The sequence below is a fragment of the Chenopodium album genome, chromosome 15, assembly GCF_948465745.1.
Source record: "Chenopodium album chromosome 15, dcCheAlbu1.1, whole genome shotgun sequence".
Taxonomy (NCBI): Eukaryota; Viridiplantae; Streptophyta; class Magnoliopsida; order Caryophyllales; family Amaranthaceae; genus Chenopodium; species Chenopodium album.
Genome location: NC_137848.1, coordinates 42,870,934 through 42,883,620, shown reverse-complemented (window position 1 = coordinate 42,883,620; position 12,687 = coordinate 42,870,934). Strand labels below are relative to the sequence as shown.

Here is a 12,687-nt window from a genome sequence, read left to right as displayed (position 1 = left end):
TGTAACGTGACACGGTGCCTGCTAAGTGTCATAGGGGCTAATCAGAGCGCGTTTTTACCTGCAACAGTACTAGAAAGCCCTTCCTGATGGCTTTCCGGTCAGCTTTTGCTTCGTCAAGGCCACAGAAAGTTTCTCCAAGGCAAATAGGCATAGGAGATCTCCATGATTCAACATGTTCAAGCACAGACGCTAAACAAGCATGTCCTACCCTACCGTTTGCAAATAAAAGTTTGCTAAACATGCAAAAAATATAAGCCCTTCTACGGTATACATGATAAGACTCAGAGACAGGACGATTGAAATATAAATTTGCAAGCTTTTCTAGATCTACTTCATTATGTAGACACCAAATTTTGATCCCCTATTTTCCATATTTTTTTTTACTTTCAATTCACTAATAAATTTTGTGTAATTTCATAATTATAATAATAAGATCTGATTTTGCTAACGACAACCGCAATAATTAGACATAAGAGACAAATTCAAGTAGTGTTTATTTATAATTTTGGAGTATACAAAACTCTTACAATTTGTACTCCTAATTTACGAACAAAATACGAGATTAATTCGAAGCATTACTCGAACCTTGTACACTCCGTGCCGGGAACTTCAAGTCGTCATTTATTCATGATTATAAAAATCATTAACGCCATTAGTAGCACCACTAACGCCATGATCAAAGCTAAATATAAATTTAGCACTCGAAAATGCTCGTCGAATGGAGATGGAGCTTGACGATTTTGGTTGCCGGGAGCCATGGAAACCGAAGAGGAAAAGGCAAGGGGTGTGTTTTTTTAGTAAAGGGTGATTTCGGATAAGGGAAATCTCCCTTTTATAAGGGATAAATCTTATCCGTATTTTTGTCATATCCCAATTGTATAATCGTTTAGTCTAATAATAGTAGTAAGTGTATCTTTTAAAAATAACATAAAATAAAAACAATGTTGTTACCAGTGACATAAGTAATAATCATGTCGTTTGACATATCCTGGTCAATAGTATCAAATTTTGACCCTTTAATCTGTACATTTTTAAAACCGTGACCATTTCTAAAGTATCACTTTGTAACCCCTAATAAATTTTTAGTACTACTGATTCCTTTTTATCCTATTGTTATTATAATTATTCTACTATTTTTATATTATAAGTGGGTTCATCATATGTTATGTAAATAATTGTTACATTGTTGTTGGATTTTGTTTGACGATATGCCTAACCCATTACCATTTTCATGGCTTTTTTTCCTTTATAATTTTATTATTTTCTTTAAAATAAAAAAAAAGGAAAAAATACAAATCATAAAAAACAAAATAGCACATATTGATAGGTACAAAATCATGCAAAGCATGCATGAAAATATGCATGCATATCAATTACCAAAGTCACGGCTCCCCTTTTTTTTATTTTTTTTTTTTTTTTTTTTTGTTCAACTTATTTAATTTTAACTTGTTTTAATCCTACCATTTTACTTTGCTAATAACTTACTACTACTTCATATTTCATCTCCTTCCTTCCTTTCAACTTCCCACCAAAACACCATTACCACAATGCCTTCATGACTCACCCTTTTTTTTTCTCTCTGATTTATACACTCAGAAACAACAAATGTAAGGTATGCATGTTATTTTCTTCCCGATTAATGCAATGACGACAATATTTAACAGTGAAAGAGTGGTTATGAGTAAAGATACCTCTGCCATAACCACTCATTTGATATGTCAAATCCATGCAAAAGAAGAAAATGGTAAGTCATAGTTGTAATTTAGCAACGAGAATCAGAAAATGGTGTGATATGACAATACGTTGTATCACTGAGCTGTGTTTCTTCCCAAACGGTAAGGTGATATGACCATCCACAATCCATGGCAAGCAACATTTTTTTTCTCCTTGTTATTTTCTGATAAGTCGGTTTTGTAATAATCTTGTTTAGCTATGGTAAGTTTGAAATACGAAGAGTAAATACACTCTTTGAAGGAAAGTAGTACTAATTAACAATTGTGTTAAAATTATATTAGTACTTTTAATTATTTTTAGTCATTAATAATATTGTCATGTGTTCAGTCAAATTAATTAAGTTTTGCATGAAGTAGTAAGCTAATTCTATTTGTCCTCTACTTCATTAAGATGAATTTTGGTTACAATTTTTACCTAACTCTTGTATTTGTACGTATTTATTTCGTATAATAGTACGTTCTTTGTATTTTGTATCTTAGCTTCCATTTGCTCCCATATATATACCACCCCACTCTTCACGAAAGGGAGGAAAAAAAATATCGAAGAGAATAGGAAAAAAAAAACCATAAAAGAAGTATAAATTATTTCAGCATTATTATTAGACTTAAAAAAAAAAAAAAAAGCAATCAAAATTTTTATCTTCCGTAAAAAAAAAAAAAAAAAAAAAAAAAAAACATATTGTAGAAAGACTTGGCCTAATTTTAATTCGATCATTTTGACACTATCACGCTACTCTTACTAACTCCTCAAGATAGCTACTCAAAGTCAAAGATAATATTTTCTTTCTTTTTATTTGTGATTTCATATTATTTTTACATACATTTACTAACTTTTCTACTTTTGTGTGTTCCATAACCTCCTAGGGCACTATATGTGCCGGTTTCCTAATTTGGAAACCAAGTAGAATTTGACCGACCGCGAGCGAGTTTGAGAGTGAGTATACATGGTTTGTTTGATTTTTCTTTTCTTGTATGTATCATCATTATGTAGAGTATGAAATGGAAGCAATGATAATTGTACAAAATGCATAAGGAAGCTCCAAAGAATGAATGATGGAATTCTAGCAAGATAGCATTTTCGACCACTTTATTTTATTATGTAAAAAAATCGTTTTTTATTATAAAATTAAGAAATAAAATTTTAACAGTAAAATTATGTATTTAGGAGTGTATGAGACTTGGAATTTTATAAAAATAAATTTTAACCAATCCACAAAAAATCAGACATGAAGACATAGTAAGACCACAATTTTTTTACTACAGGTCTGTCTATTTGCCAATTTTCGACCAATATCCTTTTTAATAATAAAAGTTGAATTGACTATCAAGAAAGAAGATTCCTTAAGCTTTGTAAATTGGGGTCACACGTTCCCATAGGATAAATACTCTATTTTTTATGATTTTTACAAAACAAGGTAACAAAATGATAAACTGATTTGAGGCCGTCTTCCCCAACCAAGCATACTCTTTTTATTTGGCATATCAAATGACTTCTAAAAAGGGAGAATTTTCTACAGAGCATTTATATGCTTTTCCTTAACATACCATTAAAAGGATCATGCCAATTTCGAAGTATTTTGACCATTATCACCCAATTCCCCATGAACGTCTCAAACTGGAGTGTTTTTAAAGAAAATTCATTATTTTTCAATTCAATCGTTGGATGAATCCCAATTTTTGATATGTTATATAAGACTGATAGACCTTCCCAGGGATCTATCATATGCTCAAATCCGACCGTTAAAACTTGAGTTATGGTGTCCGAAATATTAAGGAAATTTTTTTTTTTAATTCTAAGAGGTATAAACCTGAAAATACAAAAGCATATATGTATAAATTTATATGTTATTGATTATGGTTATTCGCATGAAGTATTTCTTTTTTGATATCATGATTTATGTGAAAATATGTGTCTTTGGGTATGCTTACGTGATCTGTGTCCGCACACGAGCACCGACTTTGTCGTAACCTAGGCTCTGAGCTGCTAATTTGCGGTGTTCAGAGAGTTTAGACAACTTATAATGAATTAAGGACGTAAACCTGTATCCGTGCGTTAATTACAATCGGCTATGCAGGAACGTTCAACCTCAAAAGAGGCCATCTGGGTAATTATTACCTTAAATGATTAATCCTCTTAAATTGTGTGTTAGGACACATGGACAAATGCATGCTTGATTATATTACATGTTCCTTCGTTTTTTATTATTATAATTCATGCATGTCTAATTATTTTCATCTTCCTTACATAAAGTTTTTTTTTATGTGCACAAGTTTTCACCTCCAACTTTGATTGTACCATCTCTTTAAAAGCATTACATGCTCTCTTTAAAAGCATTATGTGCTCTCTTTCTTAAAAGCATCCTATGCTCAAGTTTTTTTTTTAGTCTTTTTTTAATTTGACTATTTTATTTTTCTTCTCATTTTCCTATTAAAACCATGATAAGATTAACTTATTCTGACTGGAAAGTCACGAAAATCCCTAGTGCTTGACCTAGGCTATGAAACCTTAGAAGATAAGTATTTCAAGTCCCTAAACCGCAGAGGTAAAAGAAGAGTGATTTCAATAATTCCCGACCCGGCAATTTTGCAAACCCTTATGATCCTTCTTAGCGCCACCTGCCTTCAATTAATCGCGAATTTCTGTAATCATGGAAAAGTCTTTCATTGTTATCTTTTCTTTCCACCAATAAAAAAAGAGGGGCAATTATTTTATGTAAGAGATGCTTTTTTCATTTCCCGCTAATATTCATTATATGTTTATCACCACTCAAACTATTGATACTGATAATGTTCTTATATGAAATGACAGGTATGTATTTGCATTTCAATATGGGATTCAATGCACCGAGGAACAAGCATGGAAATAATGGAGGGCGATGGACATCCGTCAACCCCATTTTCTTTGAGAAATGTGAATCTATGAAGGATATGTACTATCGTCTCAAGTCACAAGGGTTCATTGAAGCAAAACATCATAATTGTATTTTGCCATCTCCGAAAATAAACATGGGGAAATATTGCTCTTACTGCCACGACTATGGACATGATATAGAAGGTTGCTTCGATGTGAGACATGTGGTGCAACAACTAATTGATGACGGAAAGATCCCAATTCCCAAGGGATGGATCCCACCTATATTGTCCTTCACTAATGCCGATTTACCAAGGGTCATCAATTTTAGCCAACCCTTGTGTATCACTTTGGGGTGTAATTATTGTCGGATTTCAGGCATTTTAGTTGATAACAGATCAAATTTCAACACTTGCTCCAAAGAGTCTTTAAGCAAGTTAGGGCGAAGAAGTGCGCCTATGGGATTTTCTAATGCGATCGTAGTTACACATGATCACATCCCGAGGAAGGCAATAGGGACTATTAATCTGCAACTACGACATGGAGATTGGACATGTGATGTAGAGTTTCAAGTGGTTGAAGCTCCTAGCAACTTCTCTCTTATCTTGGGAAAACCTTGGCTCCACGACACTCAAGCTATTGCTTCTTCTCTTCATCAAAAAGTAAAATTCTCAACACCGAAAGGAGTGATGATTATCCATGGTGACATGCCAGCGGCAAAAGTGCCCCCAATATACTGCAACGTGGTTAGATCAATGGAAAACCCCACACTTCAACACAATCAGCTAAAATCTCGGAATAGGGGCAATGCGATGTCATTATGGGAGTTGATCTCTAGTTCACAAACTCATCTAGATGCCCTTATTCGTCACCTAAAGACAACTACAATCGACCTATTTGAGGAATCAATCGACATCAAAGCATTCATGTCTAAGGACATACTATGCAATCGAGAATACACTCTTCCGGTAATTGAGCTAGATTTTGGTTTCCCTAAAGGCAAAAACATCAAAAGATGAGAAGGATTGTCCTAAAGTATCTACTATTGGCAATTCAGGAATGAGTCATAACCATTTTGATCTTTTCCAACCATATTCTGATCAATTGGTTGATTCATTTGATACCATACTACCCAAACATGAATCTTATGCTGGTGTTTTGTGTCATGGGAATAGGCTCAGTGAGTCTTCGATGATTCTCCAACGTCAAACCAATCATCAAGAGTGGACATTCACCGAAGCTGATTTACCCCCGAACCCATGGCATACGCAAGAACTACACATCACGCTAAGACATGGACGAAGCTACATAAATCACATATTGGTCGACAATGGGTCTGCATTAGACATATGCTCTCGAGGATTCCTTTATAGTTTGGGTTACACCGATTCATATATCAATCCTTTGTCTTACACAATTCTTGGTTTTGATGATACGCCACGAGAAGTAACTGGGTACATCAATTTGCCCTTAAGTTACGAGACCATGGTTTTTTCTGTCAGATTTATGGTCATTAATTGTCCGACTTCATACAACTTACTCTTAGGACGGCCTTGGCTACACGAGTATAAAGGGGTTGCATCGACTCTCCACCAAAAAGTAAAGTTGGTAACGCTACTTGGGGTGATTACAATTCCCGGAGACCTTACAAACGAAGTGTATAATTGAGGGTGGATCAATCCTCAAAGGTATAGGATGGGTAATATCTTCATTTTGATGGAAAGAAAGCAACCCAATCTACATGGCAAGATGCAAAGGGAATCTACAACGATGTCTATCAAATCAAGGGTTTACCACATCAAAGTTACAAGCTTTAGAAGAAAAAAAAACTCCATCGACGAACTTTATATGTATTATGTATTTATTTTTCAGTTGAAAAAAATGTATGACTAGTAGTAAAAAAAAAAAAAAAAAAAAAAAAAAAAAGAACAAAAAAAAAAATAATAATAGTAATGAGGAATAATATCATGCTTCCTCGAGCTACGTTTGGGCCTGATTCCCGAAGAATACCCTTGTTTCGGGATACATAGGCAGCCTTCGGGCGCGGCCTTTGCACTTATCGAATTTTAATTTTGTTGTTTCAGGATGCACGGTGCTAAAGCTTTGATGATTGACATTACCATCTTAATAGTGTAACAGGGACACAGGCCCTATTTCTGTCTCTCTTTCTATATACTTTTTGCAAAGCGGGAAATGAAAAAGTAGAAAGAACTTTTGACAATGATTAAGTAATTCGCGATTGAACCCCATAGTTAAACCAATCCTCCATTTTAAAAAGCTTTAAGATGGCCCAAACCAGCACCTTTTCTTAATTTATATAATTTATTTGCGTAAAACAAAATTCTTTATTCATACATTAAGGACCAAGTACAAAAGCTATTAAGGACCAAAGCTAATAAGGACCAATTAGAATTTTAGTGGACGGAGGAATTTTAAACTCTTCATGATGACCCCAGGGGAATCTTTGACAGTGCTCAGCAAGAAATAAAGCCCCTTTTAGATCCCCTTGCAAGAAATGTCGTATACTAATTTCCCAATCATATGAGCACATCATTTGGAGTATATCGCATAACATTAACTCAACCTCCGTGGTGGAGATGTCTAAACTAGCCAAGGCTAGATTATAAATACCAACATCTACCAGCACTTCCAAATGCTTCACTCGTAGCAATCTAGCCTTTTTCAAACCTCGTTGTAATAACGATAAGACAAAGAGCGATAGGCTAGGCCCTTTACCTTAGAACCAAACCCGATCACCCAGTTTTCCTCAGCATTCCGTAATGTGAACCCACCCCTACTTTTGAATGCACCATCGGAGATGGCTGCGAAGGAGAGTGTGTAAGGTTTTATGTGCACCCAAGGATCGGCTATCTGCGCCTTTGAAAATATGTCCATTAAAGAAAATAGACCCCTTTGGCCTATTGTCCATAATGTTTCGGGAATCGCGAATGAAGGAATTCTAGATTCAGGTATTTTTTGGAGGAAACTTTCTTTATAACGCAAATAACTCGACGGCCCACCCAGTGCTGCCTTTAAGCGATCATGTGAAGCAAAATCCGATAAATTTAACCAGGCATGGTTAGCAGAACTTTGGCTCGGACCCTTCCCTTCTCGTAATGGAACCTCTAAGGAAGTCTTACGATGTGAAACATAGGCAGATAAACTTATTAAATCTGCAGTTACTTGATTCTAAGAAAAGAAACATGTTTCACTCCACAAAAATAAGATTGGTGGGAGAGAGCCAGACCCACGAAAGACTGAAAATGTTCGAATACCGAAACTCTTTGCTACCTCTTCGCCTATTCTAGGGTCTGAAAGAAGAAGCACAAAACAAGTAGGTTGGTATGTTTTGAGTAGCATGAGGAGATGACCGGGAAGTCGAGTCATAGGTTGATCTCGAACGTCCCACAACAACAACCTAAGTGCCCTATGACTTGTAAGGTTGACAGGTAATGGGGATGTCGAGCTAGAACTCTCTCCGGAGTTATAAGGAAAAGGGAGTGTTTTGTGACTTATGATGGCCAAAATAGAATAAGTCAAGCTTAAAGGGAACTGTAGACTTAGAGACATGGCCAAAACCGTACTGTCCGCCACGAATAGAACTAAGGACTCTAAAGGATCACTCATACGAAACGTTTGAGAGAAATTACCTACCAACACAGGCGTCACTAACAGAGTAGGAGAAGTAGTTGTGGGGAGAATTTGGTTAGAAAATCCCGTAGGAGAATCAACGACTAAGCGGTCCTCCAATGACATGGAAGCAAGAGCCGCTTCATGTTCCCTATCCCTTAAGTTTTGAAGAGAAGGAGTAGGGTCTTCTGAGAAAAATTGGATCAACCTCCTCACACGGGATGAACGAGAACCTTGAGGAGGCAAATTAAGATCCATGGGAAATACTCCTATAAAAAAAAAACTTGTATGAGTTCTTGCTTTTGTTGTTTTAATTATCCCTAGAATAACTGATGAACTTATATATAGGCTAGAGTTTATAATAGACCCACCGATAGCATGTCACGAAATTCAAGACACAAGGAGATAACAAACAAAATCTCAAAACTTCTAACACAAGCTAGAGGCAAACCTATGAATCTCGACAAAACTTCTTTTAAAAATAAGGGAATCTTTTCAAACAAGTTTATATAATCATATTATTTGGTATTTTAGGTGTTCATCTCTCAGTTAAATATTCATTAGTCGTATTTCTTTTATGTTTACTTGTTGCAATCATGAATACTAACGTCTTTCCTTTTTTTTCTTTTCTTATCACATTATCATGTCATTTTCATTTACAGGAGTTCTATATGGACCCGTGCTGGATCTAGACTTGTTCGCCAAGCCCCTTTTAATTGTAGAAGATCCCTTTCTGCAGAGTTCTCCCCTTGCCCGATATCAGTCATATTCTCCTCCCCCAGCTGTAGTAGCATGGCTGGAACTTCAAACAATGAGCAACAAAATTCGAGCTTTAGCTTAGATCCTTTCGTGGAACTTAAGGGGATGATGCAAGCCATAATCGAACGACAAGATACTATAGAGCAAACTGTGGTGAATTTCATAAAACAAAACACACAGATGCATCCTAATGTGCCAGAATCGGAAGTAGCCTCACCATTCCCACTAGAAGTTGGAAACAATGACAGGGAAATTCCCACCAAGATTAAAGAGGAAATGACCAGGATGAAAGAAGTGTTGAAAGGTATCACTCAGGCCGAACCATGGATGGACATCCATGGGCTAATTCTCTTTCCTAAAGCGCGCCTCCCATATGGTTTTAAGATGCATGTTCTTTCACACTTTGATGGAACAGGAAGTCCTACCAACTTCTTAAAACTCTATGTTGGCGCTATGAGCCCTTGGGGTGTAGATGAACCACTGATGGCTTAGTTATTTCAACAATATCTTGATGGAGCTGCTTCACACTGGTTTTTGAATCTGGAAAATTCAAAGAAATCCACTTGGGCCGACATAGTGAGAGAGTTTTCCAACCAATATAAATACAATGAGGAAGTTGATATCACGAGAAGGGATTTGGAGACAACTGCACAGAATATTAATGAAACATTTTCTTCCTTCATTACTAGATGGAGAAATAAAGCAGCTAAAATGATAAATAGGCCAAATGAAGAAGAGCAATTGCAGATGATTGTGAAGAATCTCCTTCCTGTATATCAAAAGCAGATGGCATATCAATACTTCCCCTCTTTTAAAGCTCTTATCTCAACTGGGTCATTGGTTGAAGATGCCATAAAGAAGGGAGATATCAAGAAAGAAGACTTTAACAATGGCAACTCATATAGTTTTAGGTTCGGGGCTTATAAGAAGATCACCAATAATGATGCATCTGCTTCAAAGCCTACCAACATGATATACAGCATTGGGGCAACCTCGGCATTTCAACTCCAACCCCAAAGAGAATTCACTCCTTTAAATATGACATATGCCCAGGCATTCTCCAAACTAAAAAAGGCCAATCTCATCCAACCTTTGAACCCAAGACCTCCACCAAGGAATCCGCCACCAACGTACAACCCAAACAAACATTGTGAATTTCATCAAGGAGCCGGGCACGACATTGAAAGTTGTATGGCATTCAAGCATCGACTACAAGACTTGATAGATGGTGGAAGACTCTCTGTTGGAACCTTAGCCAACAAACCAAATAACACGCAACCTAGCATCACAAATAACCCCCTTCCAAATCACAAACCCCCTACCTCCATAAATGCCATCTCCACCTACACAAATGATTTTGACCCAACCCAATTGATCACCAGAAATGAATCTTGTGAATGTGAAGCACCAGCGACTGAAATAAGCAGGTGTCTAGATAATGAACTTGCTTCCCATGGAATCATCAAGATAAGGGGTCACGACTATACCCTCCGCAAGGATCCTTTTGCTATGATGTGTGGGGCTATAGATTACGACAATGCATACTTTATATTGGACCGTGAGGAAGATGAAGATGCTGCATCTGTAATGGCTATTGTTGAGAGAAACACGGGAGCTTATTTCTCCACTCCAAACAACTATAGGCACCCTATATGCCTTGATGACCTTAGTGATGATGAAGTAGTGGAAGTATCCCATTTAACTCGAGCAGGTCGACACTTCAAGCCCTCTTACCTTGAAGAAGATAATCCATTAGATGCTTTACGAAGAAAAGAAAAAGGGAAAGAACTAATGGTAGATGAAGTCAACATAGAAGATGATGCTATCAAGCGAATGAAGGAGGTCAATGCTAATGTTTCTATATGGAAGTTGCTTATGCACTCGCAACCACATCGAAGTGCGGTCCTTAAGCATTTGAATGAAGCTTCGGTTGACCCATCCATTACTCCAGATCAGATTGTAGGCCTTATTCATGGTGTAGACCGTACTCTCATGTTCACGGACGAAGATCTCCCTGAAGTTTCAAACCATAATAATTCATTACACATCACTGTTCGATGCAATGGATGGACGATACCTAGAGTTCTTGTGGATAACGGATCTGCAATCAATGTATGTCCCTATCGAGTGCTCACTAAGCTTGGTCATTCGAAAGATGATTTAGCACCATCAAGCCAAGTGGTTCGAGCCTATGACAACGCCACCAGAGAAGTTTTGGGTTCCATCGAATTACTTATAGAATATTGCCCAATGGCTAGGAAAGTAGACTTCACAGTGATTGACATCAAAGCATGCTTTAACTTCTTGCTAGGAAGACCTTGGTTATATGAAAACAAGGTTGTAGCCTCAACGTTACATCAAAAAGTGAAATTAATGACCGATCACGGAACAGTAACCATCCCCGGAGATCCAGATATCATGAACATCTCACCTATCGGGAAATCTGTGCTACACCTAGATGAAGAAGAAGGGAGTCGCTTGGATGGTTTTAATGTCTTTTGCATTCAAAGTGGTGGGTGGATAGAGGTATCTGATGAGGATGGTAATGAAGAACCAGAAGACCCAATTGAGATCCCAGAAGAAGGCGATGAACCTCTGTATCAAGAAAAGGAAGAAGAACCTGGAACCCCCGAGGATAGAATTAACAATGAACAACAAGAACAAGAAGGAGAGTCGTGGACTAGCAGCGATAGTCGTGCAAATAGCAATGACGCACGCGATGACTTTGATTTAGATTTTGATGTTCCAATGTTTAGAATGCCAATTTTCCCAGAAAAATTAATTTTGTTTCCGGGCTATAAACATGAACCAAGATATCAAGATCTACCAAAGTTGGAAAAATTTGATGGCACAGGTGACCCAATGATCCATCTTAATAAGTTCGTTAATGTCCTTGCTCCCTTGGATGTCCCCGAAGAGCACCTCCCTACATTATTTGATCGTAGCTTGGAAGGCGAAGCGTTATCTTGGTATTATAGCTTTGAACGCATTGGTGAAGCGACTTGGAAAGAGATATCACAAGCTTTTGTTAATTGGGCTTATAATTTTAGTCAAACGGACCCTTAGAAGTTAGTCTTAGTCACAACCCTACAGACAAATCAAGAAACATTCTCTCACTTCTGCTCTCGATGTTCTGTTGTACGATCCAAGCTCCGAAATCCTATCACAGATAAAGAGTTTATGCTCATCATGCTTAAGAACCTTAATGATTTCTATTACCGTCAAATGGTTACAATGAGATACAATGTTCTTGGGCATATGGAACAACATGGGTTCGATATCGACACATATAAATTACTAGACCATAGGCCAAGGGTCAATCCATGCGCCGAAACATCTAACAGAAGATCATTTACAGAAATTAATGAGCCTCTAAGTGCGGTGTATCGTCGTTTGCACAGGCAAGGCCTTATAAGAACAAAGGGATACGTATGTGCAATCCCGCCACCTGAAGTAAATATGGAAAGATACTGTAGTTATTGCAGTCAGTTTGGCCATACGACTGATTCATGTTATGATCTTCGATGCTCTATCCAAGACCTCATTGATCGTAGGATAATCGACCCAATCCACACAAGTCCTAGGACTGGACACAATCTTGTGCGACGTTTTTCATCGCAACAATGGTCGTCTCAATCTGCAATCTTTCGAGAATTACTCGATGAAGGCGCTATTAGACCACTTCCTCGACGACCTGGAGCTAGCCCTATAGGA

The 12,687-nt window shown here is 37.1% G+C and overlaps 1 protein-coding gene across 1 annotated transcript; it reads left to right on the top strand.

Moving 5' to 3' along the window:
- Positions 1-9,684: 9,684 nt before the first annotated feature.
- Positions 9,685-12,039, top strand: LOC145581219 (uncharacterized). Its single transcript, XM_081638268.1, has one exon. It carries the CDS (start codon positions 9,685-9,687, stop codon positions 12,037-12,039), a length of 2,355 nt encoding a protein of 784 aa, XP_081494394.1.
- The last annotated feature ends 648 nt before the right edge of the window (positions 12,040-12,687 follow it).